The following is a 27630-nucleotide window of genomic DNA, read 5'->3' on the forward strand; positions in this document are numbered from 1 at the left end:
ACACACCACCAGACTGCGTTATGCTACAGTCACACACACCAAAAGACTGAGTTATGCTACAGTCACACACACACCACCAGACTGAGTTATGCTACAGTCACACACACCACCAGACTGAGTTATGCTACAGTCACACACACCACCAGACTGCGTTATGCTACAGTCACACACACCACCAGACTGAGTTATGCTACACGACTCGCAGCGATCATTTCTTTGCAAAGAGCACGTCCTGCTTCTCCTTTATCTCTTTATCACAGTATATACACTGGTGACATTTAGATACAAACTCCAAAACTGACTTGGAATGCTGGTTACTATGGTAACCAGTAGTACTAACAGCTACCGCCTATTTTTATTATATTAAACCGTTTATTAGTAGCCTTAGACTCTACAGTACAGAGCGTTTATTATACAACTTTGTGCAATGGAGTTGTTTCCATAGAAATGATATTTCAAATTCTACTGACCAATCAGATTTGAGAATTCAGCAGTACTGAGTCATGTGCTTCTGTCCTGGCAGAAACCATTGTAGACTGACTGATACTAGCACTGCACACTTACTATATGTGGTTTACATGTTGCCTGTAGGTCTCTGGTGTGAAATCCAGGCCAGGTTGAGGTTGTGTTTGTGGTGTGAAACAGAGTGGAGTGGTGTCACCGTCAGCACACTTCACTTTGGGAAATGGACACTTCCTCTCATCTGTGCCCTGCTTAAGGACAAACCCAAAAAGCTTTCGCTCCAAAACACATACAATATGCATGAGCTGATCAGAAGTGTGTGTTGGCTTCATTACCTTTGTTCTGCGCTGTTTGGCTGTAATTGTTCTGCTTATTCTTTTGAAGTTCAAAGAACAGAATAGTACTTGTTTAGGATTACCTGTGTGCTTTATTTCTAATCCAGGTATGCTCCTTAGAGAAACCAACCTTTTATAATAAGTCTGCCTTCCTTTTGCCGCACGCTTCACAAAGCAGCACTACAGCATTACCTGCGAGTGCTCTACCAACTGTTCCACGTGGTTGTAAATTATAGACGTGAGACTTCGCTCAAACCAACAGGAAAAAAAAACATTTGTGGATGTTATGTTAGACTTCTTCAGATCAGCTGTGGTGTTAGTGAGCTTAGCTAAAGGTAGCTAATTGTTCATTTCTGTTCATGTGTTTGAATGTTTGGTTCAATTTAAAGCAAGGTGGAATTGTTCAACTTTCCTTTATATTTAGCCCGTGAAAAGTTCACACTTGTTCCGCGTTATTTATCAATCTGGATACAAATGAGTTGATTTGTAAACTGTTCACAAGAACATTTACTCAGATTAGTGGAGTAATTGTGAAAAGCAAGTTAGTTTGGATAAACATTTCAGCTCCTGTTCAGCTCCAACTTTGGGTAAATCTTCACGTTAATGTGAATCTTATACAAGTCTTCAGGAGTCCAGAGATGTACATACAGACATGTACGGGTTATGCTGTCAAATTGATTTCATTTATTTATTTTATTGCACACACAAATTTATTGTAGATGTCATGTACAAACTTCAGTTCATCAGTTAAAACAGACAAGCAACAAGAAGGAAATGGTACCCTGTAAATAAAGGAAGACTTAAGAGCTTGGCTCAGAAATACAGCGACTTGCGCTGGCAAAGCGTCCGTTTCAAAGTTTGTATACAAACACGCTTTCTACAGGATGTCACACTTGTTGCAAGAAAACTGATTTGCTGTCAAGTTCAATGCTAGTTGTTCCACCCTCTGATTACTATGGTAACCAGGTACGTAGTACAGAGGCTGACGTCTTGCAGTGTAAATTCACTGTAGTGGGAGGCTGAGCTGCATTACTTGCAAGGAGTAATGTACACAGCATTTAGAAGGTGCTTTCTCACTGTTTAGTGGTTGTTTTGCCATTTTCAGCTCTGTCTGTCTGTCTGTCTCTCTCTCTCTCTCTCTCTCTCTCTCTCTCTGTGAGTTTTGGAGTTTTGTATGTGTTATTAATGTTAATTAGCTGTGCATGAGCCTGCGATTTTAGAGACACACATGAGAAAATCAGTGTTACATTTCTTAATCTGGCAGGAAGTTATAGTTAATAATGGAATATGTAAATATTTACACCCAAATTTAGTACAGTGAGGAGATACAAGTCAGTTTCGGTGAGATACAGCAACCGTCATATCGCCATCTATTTGATTTGAAACAAGATTATATTATATTATTAGTATATATAATTAGATTTTACACCATGTTATTTTATGCAAAGCTTTCAAGCTTATAGTGTCCGGTGTGAAAGAAAAGTTTCTTCTCTTATAGATGACATACTGAGAATCTGTTAGTATATAGAATTTTTATAGGATGTTATAAAACTCGAGTTCTAAAGCTTCTATTCATAATGGAATCTGCATTTATTTGAGCGAGGCTGCAGTAATGTAGTCCATCCTGAAGCACCTCACAGATATGGTCCTGTACGGATTTGTTGACGATAGCGCTGAAAGGCCACGCTGCCGGGTCACTAAGATGTTCACATTCATTACGTTGACACACAAACTGTCAGTCAATTTCCTGCATGACCCATATGGTCACGTCAGAGGCGTAGGAGAGGGGAATAGGCCGGTTGGAAGTGTGTGAATGGTGTAGTGAGTGCAGCCGCACTCTCGCCCTCGTCCATGGGAACAACAGAGCGGCGGGCCGAGCGCTCGCTGCTGTGCAGGAGTGGGCGAGCGCTTTTGTGAGGATGCACACGGCAGCAGATGTCCAATTTGCACTTCAGCTCTGTTTGAATGGGAAGCTGAGCAGCAAGTACACACACACACACACACACACACACACACACAGGCATTAAAATAGACTGACACACACACACAGCTGAACACAGAGGTCAAGGTGCTGTGGTTTGATGAGGTTAGGTCTGTCCTTTTTTTGTGAATGTGTGAAAGAGAAAGTGTCTCCGTAAATCATCAGCTGATGACCGTTTCTTCTTTTTAGAGAGATTACTAATAATCAGCACTTATTCTAATCTTACAGCAGCATTCTTGTCTTTTGCGATAAGGTAAATGCCGATTAATTTTAGTCGTCTATTCTTTATTAAGCTTGTGCTACTTAGCGTTACATTGCAAAAGAGATTTTTAGCTACAATACAATACGTTGTGTGATACAGATTTGTTAAACGGATTGTAGAGGATACGCTTTTGCTGGAACAGTGTGTTTATAAAAATAAAATAAATAAAATCTACATGTACATGATTTTGTATTCATTAAATACAGTTACTTTCATATTTACACTTATTTTTACATTTATTTTACTTAATGGTAAAAAAATGCCAGATGAAAGATTAGAAATGGTGCTTTTTGGTGCTCACATTGGTTTACTAGACATCCGTTATGTTTTGCACTGCCGGTATATTGGCTCAGAATTTTAGTCAGTTCTGTTAGTTGGACAAGGATCCAGGGTTTCAGTAGCAGTCTGGTTCTCACCGTCACCGTGCTTTCCTCTAGTGCATGTATTAAGATGAGATTTAAATAGAAGTATCAGATAACAAATAATTACTGACACACATGCGCACACACACACATGCACACATACAATCCATGTGATCAGCGATACAATATCGGCAAACTCACTCTCTTTAAACTCTGTCCATATCTTCTAAAAATAAGGTCTGTAATTTATTCATCTGTCAGTCACCACGTTGTGTGTGTGAATTTTTCACTCACAGCGAGCGTGCAGCCCTTCCATCATCTCTGATATGAACACATAAATCAGCAGACTCTGTTTCAGATCGGACGCAGAAAACCTGCTGACTCAGCGCTGCCTTTGTGCCTCGCATTAGTGCCCATAATCAGCGTTTTATGTGTTAACGTGCGCGAGATCGCAGGCGGCTACATCAGGGTTACTCGGCTGTGCTATAAGTTTGTCCCAGTGTCTCACCCACCAAAGTGCTGGCCGGTATGACCGTATAATACCACCATTATGATAAATAATCTAGCACTACTCTTTTTGGAGATATAGTGTGTTTTTTATTTTTTTTTAATGCAAATTGCAATGAATAGAATAGTTGAGGAAGTGGCCCACTTGTTACTTACGATGTTTACAAATGAATCAGGTTTACAGTGAAATTCCATTTAAACATTTATTTAGTTTTTAGTTTTAATATTTTCAGTAATTCCTTCCACTTTTGTTCTTGCGTGTTTCTCTAAATATGCCACAAAAAAATTGAGTATTAAAAAGGTTTTAACATTTATTTATTTAGTTTGTTAGTTACAGATACTTAAGCATTTTCCCCTCATTAAATTGAATTTAAAAAACAATATATTTATATCATAAAGATTTTATCTTTAAAAATTGTTATAAGTTTATTTTGCACATGCTATTTAAATCATCACCCAGTTTGGTATTTGAGACGTTAACACTGCTGTATTCCTGGCAGTGTGTGAGTGAACATGCGAACACGTATACTGTATAGATCTATAGATATATCACGTCTCTGAGAAGCCTGCTTGGTATTTGTGTCATCTCGCCCACCACACTAAGGCACTAAGTGTGACAGTATCATAGCAATGAACATGGTAATAAACTGTAGCAGTATCTATCCTGAGATCTTTCACTGATTCACAGAAAGGAACTCCATGATCTCAGGTTAAATCCGTTCTCCCTCCTTTTTCACCGTCAAAAGTTTGAATGGCTTTCAGGAAAATCAGCTTAAACCCAACTTTTTATGCAGCACTGTTACTCCTGCTAACTCTCTGTTAGCAAACATAAATATCAGGTAGATATTTATATGTTATCTGCATGTTGTGAAAATGTCATCAGTTTTTCACGAACCTCAAGCTCTCTGAATTCTCTTTCATGCCGTAAAGAAAACTATCACCACGGCAAACTTGTTTTCACCCGCTTTCCGACACCGTGGCTCACTAGCCCAGCACTTTTTCTACTAGCAGGTGTGAGCCGGACTCGTCAGTCAGTCCGTGTCAGGTGTGAGATTAAATGGAGCTGGTGTAGGACGCATGGCTGGCGGTGTGTAACAGCAGCAGGAATCTCTAATGCAATCTTCACGGCCACCCAGAGGCTCCTCAGCGGAGAGTGGCGAAACAAAGCGCCTGTGTCGTGCTCGCTCAGCCGAATCTGTCTCTCTGTTACATCATGTCGGCATGATCGTTAGGGGGCATGCAGAGATAACCTACACACACACACACACTGCGCTCCAGAGTGAGCGATCATCTGCAGGATTTGCATTGTTGAATGCTGACAAGTGTGAGCATTTTGCCTCAGAGGTGTGTGCGTGTATTTCTCACTCTCTCTCTCTCTCTCTCTCTCTCCCCCTCTGTCTGTGTGTGTCTGTTGTGTTTGAGGTTATTTCATAGTGAACTAAGTCTAAAGAGCTCAGCTCTGTGTGTGTGTGTTGATAAATTTATTCAATTTGAATTTGAAATTGGAAGTATTTAGTGCTTTGTATTCTTTTTGTGTCACCGAGAGAGCGCGCGCACACCCACTTGCTTTCTCACCGGTATTTTCAAATTAGTTTATTTGTAATTACACTTTTAACAATGGTCATTTTCTCAAAGCAGCTTCACAGAAGTATAGAAACAATCAAAGCTGTAAAGTTTAAAATTAAGTTAATGAACATTTATTCCCTTTACTTCATAACATTCATGATATTTAACTGTGGTGCGTTTTGCAGGCCTTGTCCAAACACATACACACACTACATGAAGTGCATATTTGTGTGTGGTATGTCTGTGTGTGTGTGCGAGTGTGTGTGTGCGAGTGTGTGTATGTACGTGTGTGTGTGTACGTGTGTGTATGTGTGTGTGTGTATGAGTGTGTGTGTGTGTGTGTGTACGTGTGTGTGTGTGTGTACGTGTGTGTGTGTGTGTGTGTACGAGTGTGTGTGTGCGAGTGTGTGTGTGTACGTGTGTGTGTGTGTACGTGTGTGTGTATGTGTGTGTGTGTGTGTATGAGTGTGTGTGTGTGTGTGTGTACGTGTGTGTGTGTGTGTGTACGAGTGTGTGTGTATTTGTGTGTGTGTGTGTGTGTATACGAGTGTGAAGGGTGCTGTACAAGCCTGTTCTCTGTGATAGGTGACACGGTGTGGGCTCAGCTCCAGATGGGAGAGTATTAAGCTGTTAATAAATGGGGATTTTTCACTCCTCTCTCTGCATCTGTGGCATGACAGACACACACACACACACACACACAAACTATTCTAATGAAGCTGGCCTGTCCAGATGGCTGCCTTATCGTGGTCCTCTCCCCTTTTCCTCCTCACTCTGTGATGTGTCTCAATACACTGTAGAATGTAATAGTGTAGAGAGTACTGACATCATTCAGATGTAATATCTAGTGTATTTTAACGACACATTACATTTTAATTGCATACAAATATCTTTATCGCTTCAAATGTAATATAAAAGAACCCTGTTCAAGTGCTATGGGAGGTATATATTCAATAAATTTGGACTAATTCATCAGTTCAGATTTCCTGTTGAGTTTTAAGCTTGTATATAATCCAGTGAGGAAGAAAGGAGGAAAATTGAATGAAAAATGGCAGATGGCTCCAGGAACAGAGGGCACACCTTGGCAATCTTGGCAATGAGAATACATCCCACTTACAGTACTTAGAGATATGTAAATGCTCTCATTTTTTTGGTAAGACTTCAAAGGTTTGCACAGCCTTACAGAAAAATAAAGAGGAAAAGGAAAGTCACAAAGTGTACAGTAAATCCTGTAATAATTTAGCTTAATGAAAGTGCTGTTTATTAAGACTGCTGCAGCTTTAGTGTCTTCTGAACAGTATTCTGAGTCTCTCAGTTGTAATATTCTCTCCGTTTTCTTCTTGACGTCTCTTTTTAACTCTGCCAGATGTCACACACTGTCTTCTGTAAATCTGAGCTAGTCTCCAAGGAGGTCAGGGCAAAAGTTTGACTTGTCTGGGTGGATTTTGTCTTATGCTCTGTTTAGTCTGTTTATGAAATCCGACACCTTTCACTTTATTAAGAACACCTACGATACATCTGCACATTTGCTGCAGTTAACCAGTCAGTTAACCATGTGGCAGCAGCACAAGGCATAAAATCCAACAGATACTGTACATGAGTACAAGAGCTTCAGTTAATGTTTACATCAAACGTCAGAATGGGGAAAAAGTGTGGATGTTGTGTAGTTGCTAGTGCCAGATGGGCTCGGTTGAGTATCTGAGAAACATGATCTCCTGGGATTTTCACACACAACAGTCGCTAGAGTTTATAGAGAATTGTGCAAAAATCATTCTGGGATCTGGGGGCTGTGTACTGTAACGTCTTGTTGATGAGAGAGATGAGAGGAGAATGAGCAGACTGCTCTGAGCTGACAGGAAGTCTATAGTAACTCATACTGTATAATCACTCTATACAACTGTGCTGAGCAGAAATGTATCTCAGAACACATGAAACCCTGAGGTAGATGACCGAGTCAAGAACAAGAATGAGCGCAGACTCAATCAATCCTGACAGATGATAAGAAAACCGTAGTGCTTTTGTCTGTGCCCCAGATTCTTGTTCTGGGCTGACAGGAGTGGAACCTAATGTGTAGCTCTTCTACATCAGGGTTTGACTTGTTGTGTGATCTGAGATACATTTCTGCTCAACATGATTGTAAAGAGTGATTATACGAGTCACTATAGACTTCCTGTCGGCTCAGAGCAGTCTGCTCGTTCTCCTCTCATCTCTCTCATCAACACAATAGATTTTTTGTTTTTCACACTTTTCTGTATAAACTCTAGAGACTGTTGTGTGTGAAAATCCCAGGAGATTAGCGGTGGCTGAAATACTCAACCCAGCCCATCTGGCACCAACAACCACGCCACACTTTTTTCTTCATTCTGATGTTTGATGTGAATATTAACCGAAGCTCTCGTCCTGGATCTGCACGATTTTATGCCTTTTCCGGCTGCCACATGATTGGCTGACTAGACAACTGCAGGAATGTACAGGCGTTCCTTTAAAGTGCATGGTGAATGTACATCTACAATTTTTGGGTACGTATTTATAAAGCATTGATATCGTTTGCCCCATTCGAAAACCACTGATACCAGTGAGGTCACCCTCCTCCTTTCTCTCTTATTCAGGATGTAACCTTATGCAGCTCACCACATCACAACAACATATATTTTTAATTGCATTTACACTGGTCCACTTTTGTAGTGTATACATTTAATGTTTCTATTTTATTTTCTTATATTTTTGGTTTACACAGCTCATAGTTTCTTTATATTTATGCTTCTTTGCTTCTTTATTACTACTGTATGCACCAGTACGCCAGGACAAATTCCTCTAAAACTCTCGGTACTTGGCAGTAAAAGTCAGGATCTAGGATTTAAATAAGTTTGAGTTTGAAATCATTTCCCCCCTGCATTTAATACGTAATAATTGTATTTACATTATCCACTGAAATGAAAAGGCTTCTTTTCTGTACATGAGTCATTTGTCATTTCCCGTTCTCAGCATTAGCAGGGTTAAGAATGCATCGGAATTAGACATCATTATCCTGACATGGATTTTTTTTATGACTGATTTACAGTAATTGAGATGTTAGCAAACAGACGTTTCTCACAGGTGAATTCATGCTCACGCTGCACCGCCTGCTCCTCAGCACGTGTCTGTGTCGCTGTCTGATTTTAGGGAAAAATACTAAATAGCCACTATATAATGTCCTGAAGGGCTGGATCTGGAGTGTGGGTCACTGAAATACTCTGCTGAATAAAACTACAGAGTGAACTTTAGCCACAATACGTGTTTGTACTGGATTTAAAAGAAAGCTGTCAGTAATTGTGTGCTGAAACCCAGCATGGACACCAAGCGTTTATTTTTAGATCATACTGAAAACCGTATGGTGTAAATACCAGGAGACTCAGGTTATTTACAAAAATAAAATTTAGGAGATGTATGTTTGGATTCTTTAGGTGAGTGAATGTATTTAAGAATAAAATAACACACTCCAGACCGTGTGGTTATGGGGAAATAATCCACACCCGAGGTGGTGTGATGTGACACGACACACTGTTACTGTTGTCTTTTCTTCTAACCACAGCCAGTTATTCCACTTATACCATAGAGAGTTTGTAACAGTCACCATGATTAACGTCACTCATTGTAATGGTGTACAGTGTCGATTAGAGATTTACAGATTTACAGTGACGTACAGGGCTTTACACTGAAGATTTAATTATGTGGACCATTCAAGAGAGAAGTTAGTTCCTGTTATCACTTTATAGCTGTGATAAACAACCCTCCTTCACAAGCCACCTTTTGATCTCTCTCTCTCTCTCTCTCTCTCTCTCTCTCTCTCTCTGTCTTATTCTGTTTTACTTGCTCTCTCCTTGTCTGTCTCTCACACTCTGTCTCTCTCTCTCCAACTGTCTTTCTCTGTGTGATTCCCTTTCTCTTTTTCTGTCTGTCTGTCTGTCTCTGTCTCTCTCTCTCTCTCTCTCTCTCTCTCTCTCAGAACCACAGCTTGTCATTTAACAGAGAAAACAGGAAGTCTAAACTCCTCTATCCTCTTTTGACAGTGCAGACATTTAAGTTAATAAACATTTCAGTGTTAAATATATTTCATCACCTCAGTATAGCAATAGAAGGATGCATGGAAATCAGTATGGAAAATATTTTACTGTCGCTTGTTTTTTTTATATCAGCATTCAGATTGTTTATGAAGTTTTGATTTTTTTAGATGCGCTTTTCAACTTTTCAGACCTGCTTGGCTTTTGTGACCGACCTGCACTGCTGGTGTAGATGTGTTTTTAGGACGCAGCTCTGTATGAAGTTTGCTGAGGTGGTGAAGCAGAGAGTTGGCATCATCCAATCTCCTTTTAATTTTATGATAAGAGGAACAATTCAGCAGAAAAAGAAGGAAAACAAAATGGCAGCTGTTTTTCATGATTTATTGTCCCACATCACATGTTCGTACCCCATGGAGCAGAAGAGGGGGAGTAAGAGAAGACGAGAGAGAGAGAGAGAAAGAGGAAGAGAGAGAGCATGGTGTGATTTTAAAAGTGTATTATCCCTGTAATGCCTTTAGCACTAACACCTGAGGTGGTCATTAGGCAGCCATTATGTGATATACGTGTGTGTGTGTGTGTGTGTGTGTTGTGTACATGTTTAGGCTGGTTTTGCAAGAGAACTTCCACAGATTCTGGCACTGTGTGATGTCTGCAAAGAGTGTGTTCAAGCTTAGAAAAAACTGTAGGAGAGAAAATATCCTTGAAATCTACATTAAAGCATTAATATATCCTAATTCCTGTGTTTTACTCCATCTTTCAGGCTCATTCTGTGTCTCCTATATTTTTCCTACCTCCCTCTCCCCTGCCGTCATCCTCTGTTGTCAGCGTCCGCTTCGTTCCCTTGCTCTAGCCTGAGTGGCTCCTGGAGTCTGACTCTGAGTCTGACTCTGACCAGCACATGAGTCCCACACCAACACAAACACTGCTCATTATTGATTATCCTTTGCTGACGAGCGCTCAGCGTTATCATAAGGCAGGGTTAATGCGCCGCTGCCTGATAAGCAACTCTCCTCATTTTTCACAGCCTTTTCAGGAACTCTGTCTCGCTGAGGGTCAGAGTTTCACATGACGCCCCTCCTCCTCTTCCATCCGGAGCGCTAACTTCTTATCGCTCCAGGCCTTAGGTCAGCTGGACCAGGGGATTGGAGAGCATTACAGAGACGTTCTGGGAGGTCCCTAATTCATCTCCTGCTCTTTTCCCCCCATGGCTCACTTTCCTTCTGTGACTTGTGTGAGAGAGCCTGTGATCTGCCACCTGCTTGTTTGAGGAGGATTTTCCCCACATGGGAGTTTACAAACAGATCAACTTACAAAGACAAAGTGCTCTTCATTAAGAATCCTTAGATTTCTCTTTGTGTGTGTGTTTGTGTCTCTTATCGCTCAGCCACTGGCACAAGACGCTCTGGTCAAGGCTGCTGTGGCGTCTCCTTCCTCCCTCTCCCTCCCTCCCTCTCTCCCTCCCTCACTCCTCTCAGCTGTGGAGCAGTGCGTGATCTGGCAGTGGACAGTACATGTCAGGGATTAATGCTGACCCCATGCTCTCAGACGCTCTGTCTCCGAGCCGGTCTCCTGCAGATCCCCCTTCTAAGACTTCCTTCCTCCCTGATCTCTAGAGCACGGCCTCACGGCAGCAGCCTGTTTCCCAAAATACAATGCGCTTCTCTCTCATTGGTCAGATCTCTGATTTGCGCCTTTCTCATGCAGGATCTGAGCAGCGGATATGCTCAGGTTGGTTTTGTTGTGCCTTAGAGGCTTGTACGTGATACATGGCTGGGTTCGGGTTGATCCAGCTGACTTTAGTAATATTTTGTTGGGAAAACAAAAAAATTCCCACAATCAGTCAGCGAGGATGGTTCGTGTGTGAGCTTTGTTTCTGTAGATTTGCTCTGCAGCTATGATCTTAGTCTGGCTAATGAGTAGAGGAAATGTCTCGCTCAAAATCTTGTGTGTAAAAATGCCTCGGTACACATCCAGTTCTTAAGGACATACATCACACAGACTTTTGTAAGGTGGATGTGACACTTTAGGGGTTAGTGTAGTCTATAAAAGGAGCAAAGCTTTCAAGTGTTACTGAACTCTGTGATGTTATTGTGTCAGACAGTGTAGTTTTTTCCCCCCTCAGATCATCATTAGTATTAAACTAGTTTAAGGTTTGAAGTGAGACGTGTACCTGAGTGCTAAAATGCACAGGAAGAACAATCTACTTTAAAGGGCAGGTTGTCCCAAAAACTGAGCCTTCTTTTTTTCCTTTAAAATTTTATTGAATTTAAAAATAAATAAATAAATAAATATTAACCTTTTGCAAAAACTGAGATACTTTATTTTTATTTAAAAAAAGTTAAAAATTCATTAAAAAAAAGGTAATTAAAAAGGGGCCTCTATTCAGCCTTTCAAATGGACTCAGCACTAAAAGCAAGCTGAAATCCAGTCTAAATCTTTCACGCTATTAACGCAAAACAATGTCAAGTTGAGATGATTCATGCTTTCAATGCAGGAGGTGAAATTTCTTTCCTAAATGTAAGCAACCTGAAATGATTTACACTGAACAATCCCAGATTTGTCTGACTGTTAATTTGATATATTTCCAAGCCTTGTTTAGCTTTATTCCTCTCCCAGGTCAAACTAAGACACCAGACTTGTTTTGGCTAAACTATTTTTTTTCCTTTGACAGTTTGATATCCACGTTAACAGCGGAAACTAAAACTCGAGTCTCTTACAATGTTTTCCAAACCAGCTCACTGTGTGTATTTGTTACAGCTGGGCACTGCCTGGTAGTCGACGGTTTTTCAGCCTGAGGTGACTAGTGACGTAAGTAAGGTTTCAGTGATGTAAAGTGCTATCCCGGTTTCAGAGCAAGCCATCCGTCTCCATCCAGCCTGTGATCACCATCCACGTCACGTATAGAGAGGGAGGTGTGAAGCACTTAGCATTCTTACCTGCGGGGCTTTCATTATCAAACTAATAAGACAATATTAATTACGCGACTCTGCAGCGCTCTAATTACGCTGACAGGCGGCCGCGATTGTGTCAAACTTGAGAGAACGTTCTCCACTGCGTCTCTGAGAGGGCAGGAAAGGCGGTCACTATGTGCTATATAGAATAATAACAATGGGAATTCTTCATCTGTCACTCACTGTGTGCACCTGTGGGAATCCCCTTCTTAATGCTCCTGTGTGGCTTATTTTCAGATATTTTGGTGAACAGGCATGCTGCCAGGGCTGACGATGTTTTTCTTTTTTTTTAATTGTTTGAATAATCTCTATACAAATCCAGTCTTGAGTTCTTTGTAGATGTTCAGTGTTCCTTCTTCAGCCTTTACATGACTTCCTTCCCTCCGATGCACTTTGCCGTTTCTCCAGCAGTTACGGACAGTCCTGCCATAATTTGATTTTAGAGGGAATGTAGTGATAATGATAGCTAGTTTATTTTATCTTTATTATATTATTTTTTCAGAGAGTGGTATAGCTCTGAGCGACACCATCATTAAGAATCACTTTTTCTTTCGTAGTTTACAAATACGCAGGGTTAAAGTTCACCCAGATGAACTTGAAAAAAAGTGAAATTAACTGCTACTGGAAGCAAATTTGGTGCTCTGCTTTTTTGTTGCCTGTGATCGGCCAGACGAATTAGAGGTCTAGGGGTTAGATAATAGGCCCGAGGACCCTGTTGATATTTAATGTTCCAGATACTCATCTATAGCTTTCAGTCTGTCCAATAAGAAGCCAGATCTCTGACCCCGGCTGTGGGGTTGTGCTTCAGACATTACACACAGCTGCCAGCTAAAGAGAACATTCTAACGCGCACACACACACACACACACGCACACACATGCACTCACACACACACACAGTATGTGAACGATATTATTCCTATAGATCAGGTACCCTGTACACAGACACCCCACAAATCCTCCTGACCCAGTCCCAGGTATATTTAGAGAACTGTCCACATTCTCCTTCGCTGCTATAATCACACACAGCCACCTGAGACGCCGAAGCAATAACGGCACACAAATGAAATTTCCTGCTAGGCTTATTGATATCATTAAACACAAGCATATTGCACTTCACAATCATTTTAGTCTTCATCAGAGAGCTTGACATTTAGTGAATTAGGTGCCGTTGAGCAGCCTATATCTTTACACTGTTTCACCCGCAGCCCCCTTCCGCGGATTCGGCGGATAGATCTGTCATCTCATTTGGGCCGGCTGACCGCTGATGGCTGCTAATATCTCATTGCATTAGCTCGTTTGGCCCTTAATGTGCTTTTGGTGTTTGTAATCAAATAAGCAATAGCTTATGTCCTTTGGCTTTAAATGAGTATGTTACCATGAGTGTATTATGATTGCTTCATAACTTTCTTTTCTTCCTCGCCCCCCACCTTTGCGTCGTAAGGAGAAGAATAATTCTACCAGAATCGATGCAAACCTAATGACAAATCCTGTCAGCAAAGTTGCCTTCGAACTCAAAATCTTCTGCCTCACTTTTAACAAATACTTTCACATAGCTCAATGATGCATTTTAGTGCAAATGCATGAAAATCACACACATGTGCACCTTCTGTTCTTCCACTCACCTCTTTTCAGGTTTATTAATATATTTGACATCTTTTCTTTTTTCTTTAGTTTTTTTTCTTTCTGTTTTTATGCTAGCTTCATTTCTATTTCTCTTTTTTTAATTTTATTTTAATTTTGCGTTTATAAAACGGTCAAAAAGAATTTTCTCTCCACGTTCTCAGTTTTCCCCACTCGTATGCATGACAAAGAATGAGATTTATTTGAGCTGTGTGGAAATGCTCTCATTTCTATTGAACGTACTGCCGGTGACATTTAAATAAATCATACTGTCTGGGTTCACTTTTGTTTCCTCAACAGTTGTTTCTCTGACTAAAGATCCTAAGCCGTACTCAGACCGTGTGTTTATTCTAGTAAGCTGCAAGTCGCTTGTGGTTTGTGTCTTGTGGTCATGTAGTGACAGATTAGCAAAACAAGCTAACTGTACTAGCTATGCACATTCACCCGAGGCACCGGAGATCTCTGCTACTTAATTCTAAGCTTTATTTTGCTTCATAATGTCTTGATACACATTTTATGAGAGGTTATAGAGGATATTTTGCATTTTTCTTATTCAAAGCAAATGGGAATTAAGTGAAGAATGGAAGTAAAGCTGGGAATAGGGAAGTAAAGGAATGTCGGACTACATGCTCAATGCTCGAAAGATTGGTTTTAGGAATCATTCAAGCCAGTTAGGTGGATTTGTCACTTTACCAAGATGTACATAGTATTGATAAAATCTCATTTCTTGTTTGTTGTTTTGTGGCTCGTCACCAATAAACACAAACCAAATAGTCACCTGCTTTATTGCTAGTATGAACGTAGCTGGAGTGTGTATTTCTGTTTAGCTTCTCGCTAGATTAGTTGCGATGCTCGAATCATCTTCTAATTTAAGCTCTTCGATGTAATCCAGACATTTATTCATTAACCTCCTGTTCCCAATCAGGAACTGAAAGACCTCCCACAAACAATACGAGGCATTCAGGCCACCCCAGCAGCTGACCATCCCAGCTTTCCAGCACCATTCCAGATTCCCGTCTGTCCGGGTGGGCGGTTAAATCCTTCCAAACGTCAAGGGCTTGGCATGGATGATAATTTTCTGCTCCTCTTTCCTTCTCATACTTAAAGTCATCCCAGTGACCCTAGCAAGCCAAATTTGTCTTTACACGAGTGGCTCCTTCCTGTCGCTTCACAGATTCATCAAATAAAGGGTTGTTTTTCCAGCTGCTGCGTATCAGGGTTTCAGGGGGACAAGAACAAGAAAGAAACCACCAAAAGTTGTTGATGTCATTGAAGCATGAAACTTTTGGCCCTGGGTTGAATTTACAACGGGTACCGGCTCCTAAGTCACGTAGCTGCAGGGATAAACATACCTTACATCAACTGTTGGCTTGTAGTTGGAGATTTTTTCTGGCTTTGGGGCTGATAGATTCTGTACTCTATGTTCAGAACAAGAGCGATCCAGACACTCCCAATTATCTTCCTCACTCGAAGTGGGCGGCTCAGATTCATACATACAAACACATATATATGCTCCAATCATATGCAAAGAATTACATGTGCTTTGTTTACCGCTCATTTAAATTCAATATTGTTGTAGCAGTGTATGTGCACAGACGTGGTTTTTGTGTGTTGCGTCACAACACAGTAATACTGTTCACGTCCTAGACTGTTTGACAAAATGACCCACGTGTTTATAAAACAAAATGCACTATTTAACAATCTGAACTATCTCACATCTCCTCAGCCATCTTAATTTACGCATACCGAAGCTGTGTATTTGACTTAGCTCAGACTTTGTTATGCCTAATACCGATGGCAAGTGCAGGTCATTTTTTATTTTTATTTTTAATTACGTTCGTAGTACAAATAAAGATGTCTCTCTTCTCTCCTGCAGATCATCACGCAGTATATTTATGAGCTCTTGGAGAAGGACTGCAAGCTGAGGAAAGAGATGCTCCCAGTAAGTGCGGCTGAAAGAGACGCTCTTATGCTGTTGAATTAAGCCGCCGGGGACAAAACGGGGTGTTAATGAGAAATTCAGATGTAAAAGCATGAGATTACACTAGCCTGATTCTCTGATTTATTTATTTATTTATTTATTTATTTAATCTATTTATTTTCATCTGAATTAAATAATTTATGACTTAATGCATATTATATATATATATTTATACATACACATTTGTACAAATCTTCACTGCTTAAAATTTTTGTTTATATGTGCTTGTATATTACTCAAACACGCATTAGAAAGCTTAGGGGTTCTTTGCAGTTCATAAATACGGTGTGATTCACGTCATGTTAAAAGAGCAGTATATTACTGTCTGTAAATCACACGAGAGAAAGTGGGGAGTTTTTACAAGCTGTAAACGGCTTTAACAGTGTGTAGTGTTTATCTCAGAAACTCACCCGGGTTCCTGTCAGTAGGCCAATTCGACGGGTTCAGCCGTGTGTGACAAACTGCACTTAGCCGCAGGATTTTGTCAGGTTTTTCATCAACGGACATTTAAAGGAGAGAAAAAATAAGTAGTAGAAAAGAGACACGGATCAGGTCCTGATGTAGCGATTAGAATGTAACATTTTAAAACAAATGACCCATCATGCAAACCTGCATCGACCTCCGAGCTACATGTAGAGAAACACAATCAGGGAGAATGTAATAGAAATCGGTGGCACTTTAATAAAATCATCAGAGACAGACAGAGCGCTGGAGCCGTCTGTCTCTCTGCATAGTGCCATTCATAACAAATGATTCCAGGCTATGAGTCACTAGACTGTTAGCGTCTCCCCACACTTCTTTGAGGAAAGGAGAATAAATATAGTTGTTGACATAACAGCAAGGGATCGAGCGTTTCACAAGCCGTCAATATCAAAAGCACTGATTATAACAGAGCTACAGATTACCCTCCTTTATTTAAATAAGGAGTAGCAGGACATCAGATCTGAAGTCAGCAGCGCAGACTGGAGCGGCCCGAAGGATTCTGACCGCTCGTGTAATAATCAGTAGCCTGAGCACCAGAAACAGCCTCCTGTTTTATTCACAGCTGCCATTCAGACTCGTCTGCTCAACAGTTAGAATAAACTCCACTTGGATGTGTGTAGTGTAATGTGCAGCACACGCTTCAGAAACTCACTCATTATACATGACGAGAGAAAAAGCTCATTCAGCCTCAATGTATGGGGAGAGAAAAACTAAATTTCTTTCTTTCTTTCTCTAACTCACTCACTCACTCACTCACTCACTCACTCACTCACTCACTCACTCACTCACTTTCTTTCTCTCACTCACTGACTCACTCACTCACTCACTCACTCACTCACTCTTTCTTTCTTTCTTTCACTCCTTCTCTCCCTCCTTCCCTCTCTTTCTTTCCTCTATTCAGAAATGAATTTAAACTTGCTGTATTGACTGAACCTCACACCATGTTATACAGTCTGTAGTGAGAATATAGAGTTAATCGTAACCTTAAAGTTTATGATAAAACTGTATATTAAATACTTATAAACTTACATTTGTAGGTCAAATAGATTTATGTGATAATACTTGCAGTGTGGTTAGTGTTGATTTCTGATGTAGAGAGAATGATTTTTCGATCCTGATCCCTCTAATCTGTTTTGTGCTTCACTGTTTGTCGTTATGTTTTTTCTGTACTAAACACTAGCATCTGGGCTTCGCAGGTGGACGCAACAGAAAGCGAACCGAAGAGCTTCATTTACATGAGCGAGGACGCGCTGACGAACCAGGACAAGCTGCTGGTGCTGATCCAGGGCAGCGGCGTGGTGCGAGCAGGTCAGTGGGCACGACGCCTCATCGTCAACCAGGACCTGGACAGTGGCACGCAGATCCCTTTCATCAACAAGGCCATGCAGGTAAAGAAAACCCTTTAACCTGATGGTGATATTGCTCCAGCATTCGAGGCATCATCATGTACTCATGCTTCAAGAACATTTCTATTGTGATTGCGCTCTTCTGACTAATTTCTTCTTAAATTGGTATCAATTAGTTTGACTGTTCTGTCTAGAGATTAATGGTCATTTAAGCGAAGATGTGAAATCTCTTGAGCGCCACGGCTCTGTTTTAATTGAGAAGTGAACGTCTCATGAGGTGTGAGGACAGTCTATAGTCAGGAGAGCTACTGGATGTCTACAAGATTTTTATGTTGGTGTGTATGTTCACTCAATCCTAGCGTGTTCTGTGTAGTAACAGCAGTGTTGATGGCGTTCTCGCTGGTGTCGCTCAGCTGGCCCTCTGTATGTTCACCTGTTGTCAGGTCTAGGTTTTGACATTCCAAAGCATTAACGTGAGCGTAAAAGTGATTATATAACCAGATGATAATCCTCCTGTAAATGTTTACACCATAACTTTAAGCAAACCATTTGATAGTCAGAATTACATAGGAGTCAATCCACAAACTACTGAATAATTGGTAAAAGTCTTGCTTAAACAATGAGAGCAGCTTTATATTTTAGAACATAATGTTTTCCCCAATATTATAATGTGAATCCAATCACATTACTACTGCAAAAGAAAAGAAGAAAAGTCCCTTTCATGATTTGTCATTAGGTTGTATAACTGTTTTGGTGTTGCTCGTTACTCATCACACATCAGCTAAATACGTAAGTAAGGTCCTAAATACATACTGCTGTACATCTTCTAGTATAATACATTTCAGTAAATCATCAGGTGATTAGAATTCATTATTGCAGCTAAGATAAGAGACATTCATGTTGATGCAGCAGTACAAGAAAGTGCAAAAAGAGTGTAACAGTATTAATAGAAAAAATAAAAATGATAAATGAATCATTGTGTATGCACATATGTTAGTTTTACACACACACACACACACACACACACACACACACACACACACACACACACACAGTATCCCTTGGTATGTCTGGAATAATGAACTGAGACTCCATGTAGAAGGAGGTACTTTGGAGTCTGATGGCACAAAATTAATATTTTCTGATTGATGCAGAACTGCATCCAAGTTTTAAATTAAATAATTAATACTAACCCAAAAGTTATTTATATAGAGTTTTATTTATACATGCTCTTTCTTTTAATCCTGTGTGTGTGTGTGTGTGTGTGTGTGTGTGTGTGTGTGTGTGTGTGAGATTTTTTTTTTTTTTTTTTTTTTTAAATTTTTATTTACATTCAGAATAAAAATACGTTTTTACTTAGCTCTAATGAGCAAGTCAGCAGCAAAGGTGGCAAAGAAAAACTCCCTGAAACGGTATGAGGAAGAAACCTTGAGAGGAATCAGCTTCGAAAGTGAAACCATCCTCATTTGCATGACACCGGACAGTGTGATTTGTACAACTGTATCTAGCCAAGTGGACTTGTGTAACCAGGAGCATTTGTGCAGTATATACGTATAAGCATCAGATGAGTTCTGAATTCATTATAGATTTAACATACATTCCTTCCTGTCAGAGACATCAAATGTTTCGTGATGGAGACCCGAACAGCAGTTCAAAGCCACCTCTATGGTCTCCGAGTGGTACCAAGTGGTACATATATTATTGTGCAGCCTCTGTCTAGTGCTTCCTCTCTTCTGCCTCCATACAGTAGACTTTGATTTAAGCAGCAGAAACAAGCCGTTTGTAGTTATGTGTACTGTAAACTGTAATTTAGATTTTCATTTCTTTTCTCTGTTGGAGAGCGTCTCCCCCAGCTGTACGCCAGGCTAGTCGTTTGTCACGTCGCCCACTGCTACCTGTATAATTTCATCGGCCTCTACGTTCAAATTGACTTAGGGGAGATCTCCCTCTCTCTTCCATCTAAATGTCATAAAACACACACGCATCTGTGTCTGCCGGCGAAGTCCCTCTCCACGCAAACCGTGGAATGCAGGATAGAGATGATAAGTGTGTGTGTGCTTGAAAGCACTTCAGAGTGCGTGTTTGAATAAACGTTTGACTGTGTGTTACCGTAAAGTGGCTTATTGCGTTCGCCGTAGAGGTGCATTGTGGGGGATGTACAGTGACAGCTGGTTGCTGCTGACCATTCATCACACTAAATAAGCGCCATGCCTTCTGGGCTCTGACATCATCATAATAGCATTTACAGGAAGAGCGACCCTGCGGGCCAGAATGCCTGCGTCCGTACTGCTGAGAGCATCTGCACGTCAGCTTCTGCTTTTTGAAGTGACAGGTTGCTTTCACGATTTTTAGGGGTGATAAACAAGGACGCCTGAAGCTGCGGTGGTGCAGCGTACAGATATGGCGGCAACATATCGCCTGATGTTATGTCAAAATATATATTTTACATTCATCTGGAAAACATCAGTAGTTGTATAATTGAAATGTGTTGGCAGGGATGATGTGCTGCATCTAGCGAACTTAAATATTGTCTGTATACATCTATATACATCTTGTCTGGTGATGTGATATTTGTTAGCACTTCGCCCACTACCTCTGGCCATGTGTTAACCCTGTCATCTGCCACCCATGGCCCTGCTCATCTGGAACCTTTTTAAAACTGAAGTCTGTGTTTTTTTTTTTTTTTTTTTTTTTTTTTTTTAAATCTTATCAGTGAGGCATCGTGAGATGGAATTAAGTTACTGATAATCACCCCTGTACCTCCAGATGGTCAGCATCCTGTCAGCTGATGTTAGAGCTTAGAATTTCAAGAAAAAAGTGTCAGTTAACACTCACAGGAATGAAATTTGACAGCAAGAGCTGAGTAAACAGCCCGAGAAATGTGGAGAAAGCGAGCAGAGACTGAAAATCAGCACAGGAGAAAGTAAGAAGACTCCAGGAAAGTTGGTTTCAGAAAGCTTGCAGAGAACGAGAGAGGCTTTTTATCTCTCTCCCATCTCAGGTGGGCTTTCCTCCACCAGCCCAAAGATCAAGTAGAACCTGTCCATCTCTGCTTCATCCTCTCTCTCTCTCTCTCTCTCGCTATCTCTCTCTCGCTATCTCTCTCTCGCTATCTCTCTCTCGCTCGCTCTCTCTCTCTCTCTCTCTCTCGCTCTCTCTCTCTCTCTCTCTGTCTCTCTCTCTCTCTCTTTCTTCTGCTCTTTCTTTTCCTTGTTTGGTTCATTAGCTCAAATTGAGCAGCAACGTTTTCTTTTCAAAAAAATACACACAGACACACACACACACACAAAAGGTGTTTTCTTCCTGTGTGTGTGAATAGAGCACAGGTTTAAAGAGTGCAGCTGAGTTGTCAGTGCGGATAATGAAGCTAGAGCTCTTTTAAAGGTGACTGAAGATAGCACCTGCTTGAGAAACAGTGTGGCACTTGGTGGATATGTAACTTTTAATCATTGTTTACTTTCCTGCATTTGGAAGTTAGTTAATAGTGCGTGTGTTCAAGTAGGAAATGTACGCACACATGAAATCTATAAAAGTGGCTGCACACACAGCACTGTGGTAATTTTTGTAGTGTTTCTGACAGCTACAGGGACTTTTTATCTTTATTTATTAGTATTTTTTCCTCCAACTCGCTGGTAAGGCTTCCATGCTTTTGTGTCTGTTATTGATTTATTTATTTATTTATTTACTTATTTTTATCACTATTTTCACTATCTGCAGTATTTTCCACATTTTGGTTTAATTTTTTTTCCACACCAATTAATGAGGTGTGTTGTTTTGAATGTGAGGTTTTTATATCCTCGCGGCATTCCATATGATCTAATAAATCTCATTCACAAGATGATTTCAGGAAATTTTAAAATCTTGAAATTAAAACTGAGATGTTGCCCATTTTGACCATATTTTTTTTTAATAAAAAAAATTAAACTCTAGATGCAAATAATATAAATGTAGATGTATATAAATAGCTTCTGTGACTAAAACAAATATCTGTTGCCATATCCAGGCAGATCCAAGATCCAGGTCTTACAGTTTGAGCTCAGGTTACATTCTCTGCAGAGTTTTTGCACGTTGCATGGGTTCTCTTAGGGTTCTCTGGTTTCCTCCTTCTTTCTTTCATCTAAAAAAATAGATGAAGGTGGATTGGCTGAAATGGATACATCTTATCTAGGTGTGAAAAAGTGTGGACTGGCATGGATCTAGAATGAATTTTCTCACCTCACACACAGTGCGCCCGTGATTCACACCACTCTGATCCGTATAAAGTGGAAAATGAACAAAAAGTGAAAAAAGATGAGTTAGTGGTTAGTGAAAAGGTCTTCTGACTTGAAGTTTAATTCACTGTCTGGCTGGCAGCACAGAGAAGAGTCTTAATAAAAGCTTCCTTGAACATTATAGCAAACAGAAAAGATCAATTCACAGTCTCATGTCTGTCGCAAGATTTACACAGATCGTGATGGGATGCCTGTGGGGTTAGTATTTGGACTAAGTATGAAGGTTTTTGTGTATTATGTGCATTATATGTCATAACCCAAAAGAAATCAATAAAAATAAATCTCTATCTAGAGTTAGTCACTCTCATAACTTCTCATAACCAAGCTTCTCTAAAACCCTGAAAAGTCCTGAAGCAAACAACCCCCCAACCCCACCCCACAAACACACACACACACACACGCACACACACACACCGCCATGTCACCTTGTAGTCATTAATCAGATCTCACTCAGTGTTCAATCACACACAGCTGAGTGTTTACCTGTGTGTGAGCAGGGTGTGTGCTGTTAGTCCCACTGAGAAGGAGAGAAGTGACAGGTGCGAGTCTACGGTGGCTCAAGGACACCTGGGCGCCTCACACTCTGCGTGTACGTATGTGAGAGAAAGAGGAAAAGAGACGGAAGCTCCTGCTTACTGACAGCTTATCCCAACATGATTTCAGGCCCATGGCAGCTGGATCGGTACCTTCTGGCCTTGTCAAGAAACAGGCTGGAGTTTGCGCTCGAGCCGAAGAAAGTTCAGGAACGCAGAGAGTCAGGTGGTATGAGGTAGCTTTCAGTGCTGGATTACGATGTAGTGTGCTGGAACGTAGGAGTGTGGAAAGTTAGATATTGAACACCATTTCAAGCTGTGCTATTTAAAAAAAAAACTGTGGCACTAGCTAATTTACCCTTCCCTCTCCTCTCAGCTCAGCGCTCTGGGCTTACTTTCAGCGCCGGATTGATTTGAGCTTTGAGCGTGTTGTTTAAGGCAGCACTTCCATACTCTGACACTAAGCCAGCCGAAATGTAGCCAAAGCTAATGCAGGGATTTGATTGGAAAGGATGATGAGTTCCCTTTCTCGATTTTTTTCCCTTCCTCCGCTCACTCAGAAATCTCTTTCTCCTAGTGGCTCTCAGGAAGCACGAGTGAAAACGAGCTCTTGACAGCAGCAGCATAAATGCGCTAAGACTGTACTGCTGGCCGCATCCAACATCCGTCCCTTTCTCTCTTTCTCTCTCTCTCTCTCTCTCACTCTCTTTCACGCCTGTTCTCGCTCTCTCTCTTTCTCTCTCTCACTCTCTCTCTCTCTCTCTCTCTCTCTCTCTTTCTCTCTTTCACGCCTGCTCTTTCTCTCTCTACTCTTTTACTCTCTTTCACACACACTCTCTCTCTCTTTCCATTTTCTTTCCTGTTATACCTCACTATCTCTTTTCCTCTCCTTCTCTCACTGCCTCTCTTGCTGTTTTCTTTTCCTTTTTTTCTTACTTCGGCCCCCTGCGTACTTGTTTTTCCATGTTTCTTTGACCACCTCCCATCAGCAAACTGAACCTCCATGCCCTCACTCCTCCACAACACCACACACATACACACACATGCGTATTCAAAAGCCCTCTGCACTTCTCATACTACATGACTAGTTCCTGGAAAAAAAAAATCAATGAGGGAGAAAAATGAACAAATGCATTTCATTAAGAATAAAGACTTTCATAAAAAATAAGATCCATATCGTCGTCTCTCCCCCTCCCCTCTTCTTGTTAGTCAGTTAGGAGACTTGCTGGAAAGAAGAAGGGGGTGTGGTGTTTTCAAAAGTGTGTCAAAAGCCTTGGGGTTTCTATCTGCCCAGAATTTCAATGGGAGGCTGAAAGGGGGCCGGGAAGCGGCTGAACTCAAACACAGGAATCTTGTTTAATTTCTGTCATGTTGCTCTTTTTTTGCCAGATTGATGTCTTTTTCAAAACCAGCTTCTGCCTCTCTCTCTCCCTCTCTCTCTCTCTCTCTCTCTCTCTCTCTCTCTCTCTCACCCTCTTACACTCTCTCTCTCTGTCTCTCTCTCACACTCTCTCTCTCTGTCTCTTTCTCTCTCTCACACTCTCTCGCTCTCAACACACACACACACACACACGCACACACACACACACAGATAGATCTGTACCACTTCATATCAAAATGTTCTTCACAGTTGTTTACATTAGACCTCTGTGATAAAGAGCAGGGAGCTGCACACCTTCTGGCGCTGTCCCAGTGTGGGTCAGTGTCTTGTCCTGCATGACGCTGCATTTCCTGCACCTACAGTGACACACCTTTACACGCTGAAAGGCAGCTTCTTGCACTAGTTTTTTCTCTAATAGTTGTATACAGGAGTCACAGTATGGTCACAGCTGTCAAGCGTAATAATTACAAAGACCCAGGCTGGGAAGCGGACAGCCACAGTCTGGCTAAATTAAAAATTGATCAGAGAGGAAGAAAACATTATTTTGTGGCTGTATTTGCTCATCTTGTGGATCACAATGTGGATTCCAGTCTGTTCTGCTTACTGTTTCTGCCTATCTTTTCCTCACGCATATTTAGTATTTAGTATTTAGTCACGCATATTTTCCTCACGCATATCTCTCTCTCTCTCTCTCTCTCTTTCCCTCTTTCCCTCTCTCTCTCTCCCCTCTCTCTTTCCATCTCTCTCTCTCTCTCTCTCTCTCTCTCTCTCTCTCTCTCTCTCTCTCTCTCTGTGCCTGTACTGGAGCACATCTGTAGCATGTCTTTGCATATCTGGTGTACTGGATGCCAGAAGCTGTGTTTTATATGTTACACAGTTTTAAACAACCTACCAGGCTGCTGCTAATTAATTATAAAACACATAACAGGAATTCAAAATAACAGTCCACTTAAACCACTGAACGTTTTCTAACAGTTTTCTTTCAGGATGTAGCTTTTTTTAGACACAGGTTAATTTAAATCTCCCAAAGCCAATAAAAGCAGACAGCACTATTCCACCCTGTTTCAACATCATTTACATACTTAATATCAGTATTGTGAATATTAGCTAGTTAGTTAGCTAAGATGATTTCTGTCTAAAATCCACAAACATGCCATACTTTGCCATGTGTAGCAAAAGTGAAAATATAGTGAAAGAAAGAACTAACAAAAGAACTACTGAAAGAACTGGTGAAACATCAAAAATGACCTTTGAAGATTTAAAAATTAGTAGTAAAAATAATGAAAGAATTAGCAAAAGAAAGGAAACTATTGGAAGAAAGAATGATTGAAAGAATGCTAAAATAAATAAATAAAGCCAAAATAATAAAGAATATCAGTAGAGAACAATTTTAACAGAAAGAAAGAAAGAAAGAAGACGGCAAAGTGTTTAACTAAATTAAAAATGTAGTGTGGATAAGGAGGGAAGACAAAAAGAGTATATATGTAGAACTACTGAGCAGTCCACCTGCCAAAACAGACACATGCCCACTGTCAGACTGGGTGAAGATTATATAAAAGCACATCCATAGGCTCTGTGTCGTCTTCTGGTCAAAAGATTCACAAATGAGATAAGATTTACAACCACAGACTTGCTACTGGGTGGAGAGTAGAAACACACACACAGAGACACAAGGGACAGTAGTGGTGTTTTCTAGCCCATCATGCCTGACAAACTGCTCTCATCATCCAGTAAAGGTTCCTGCACCATCATGTGTGCTGTGGACTGGTTGATAATTTTGCTGCAAACTAAAACCACAAGCAGGCATCCAGCAAGGTGTGTGTGTGTCTGTAGAGGGTGGTTTGTTGCTGCACGGTGTGTGTGTCTGTCTCTACGAGATGGACTTGTTTAGATCCTTTCACATGGTGCCTCAGGCAGCATATGAGGCAGTCTTCACTAGATCTCTCCGAGACTCTCAAAGGTTGAAAAGAGATGGTAAGACGGAGTGGGTGAGCAGAGACTGACAAAAGATGATCGGAGAGATAAAGTATCAGAAGAAATTATAGAAAAGCAGAAGAAATCTGTAGTATATGCATTATCTTGATGCACCATCATCATCCTGACATAACACACTTGCCAGGGGTCTGGATTGGACAGCAGTATTGATCAGATCTCTCACATTTTTATAAGAAATGCCAAACTCATGCACATTTATGCCCCTGCCACTTAAATTTTATATGAGGTCAGGGTCCATCCTGGGTGTTGGTCCTCCCTCGTGGAGCTTTCCATATCATCTTGTGAGAGCTTGATCGAAGAGAGGAGCTTGCCACACTAATGGGGGTTAACAGGGTCCCAAATGTCCAACGGAAAACAAAAAACCATAGCTATATCGGTAAATTGTTTTTTTTTTTTCTTGCCATGTCTTATGTCTGAAGGAGATGAAAATGAATGATTTCTCAAGAAGTCTGCTTTTAAAGACCTCTGGCTAACTTTCAGCTGGCCAAAGACCTCAGTGTCCACAAGGCTAGCTGGCGATAATGCAGATGGACTGCTGGCCCTGTTTCAAGGGGTTTTAAATGGCCTCTCCATATTTGTCTTTATGAATGCTGGTCCTCAGGAGACAACGTAAGTGAAAACATATTGGCAGCTCGTTCAGTGTTATTAAAGAAACCCTTTCGTAATGTGAGGTCTGTGAGCAAAAAGGCCTTTCATGCATTAGGGACGGATCAGGTTTAGGTACTTTGATTAACAGCTTGCAAGAGAATCTGCTGACCTGCTAGCTATTTTTGGGGCGTAAATAGGTAAGAATGTTGTCCTTGGAAAGGTTAAATGTGGCAGTGCTACTGACCCACTTTCAGGCTTAGGAAAAGAGGGTTTGTCAGGAAATATTCAGACCTATTCCACTCCACCTGTAAGCTCTAGAGACCAAACTCTCAGCAGCTCTTAGAAATAAGTGTGTGTGTTTGTGTGCACACAAGCATAGATCTGTCACTTGCTTTCCTGGCTGAGAGTTGGAGAGGGAGTCATGGCGTCACTGGGTGAAGGCGCAAGGGAGAAATCAGCATTCGGGCTATGTCACCAAGCCCTGGTGCACTGGGACAAGCCAGACGCTCCGACAGGCGTACGTGCTCTCCCCACTGAGACACACACACACACGCTTGTCCTTGAGGCACACTGACAACCTCTCCATAAGCATAAAGAAGCCAAACTCTGTCATTGCCAAGATCAGTCCCTTAGTGGAAGTGTGTGAGTGTACAGTGGCTTTACAAGGAGAGTGTATGTCTCTGTGCTTTGGGGCTCAGATGATTGTAGAGCAGTGGCCAAGAGAAGCTCTGGCACTGGTGAACATCTCTAATTGACTCCTGGAAGGTGCACCGTGCCGAAGGTTCTCTCTGGAATCACAGTGTCACTCCAATGGGGCAAGTCACTGTCAAAAGCTGGGGCATCAAGCTTGGCCCTACTTAAGGCTTTATAGACAGACCCATGAGTAGCCCAGGTGTGCTGTCTGCTTAAACAGCTGGCACAGGCCTCAATAAGCATTCATGCCAGTCTTACTTGTAAAACAGTG

At 41.1% G+C, this 27630-nt stretch overlaps 1 protein-coding gene across 1 annotated transcript in view; it reads left to right on the forward strand.

Moving 5' to 3' along the window:
* Positions 1 to 27630, forward strand: part of arb2a (ARB2 cotranscriptional regulator A) — a 160033-nt gene that overhangs the window by 11326 nt on the left and 121077 nt on the right. The window contains exons 5-6 of the mRNA XM_060884383.1: positions 15965 to 16030; positions 17749 to 17940. Coding sequence (XP_060740366.1) covers positions 15965 to 16030; positions 17749 to 17940 — 258 coding nt within the window. The remainder of the gene's footprint in view (positions 1 to 15964; positions 16031 to 17748; positions 17941 to 27630) is intronic.

Source organism: Tachysurus vachellii, chromosome 12, assembly GCF_030014155.1.
Source record: "Tachysurus vachellii isolate PV-2020 chromosome 12, HZAU_Pvac_v1, whole genome shotgun sequence".
Lineage (NCBI taxonomy): Eukaryota > Metazoa > Chordata > Actinopteri > Siluriformes > Bagridae > Tachysurus > Tachysurus vachellii.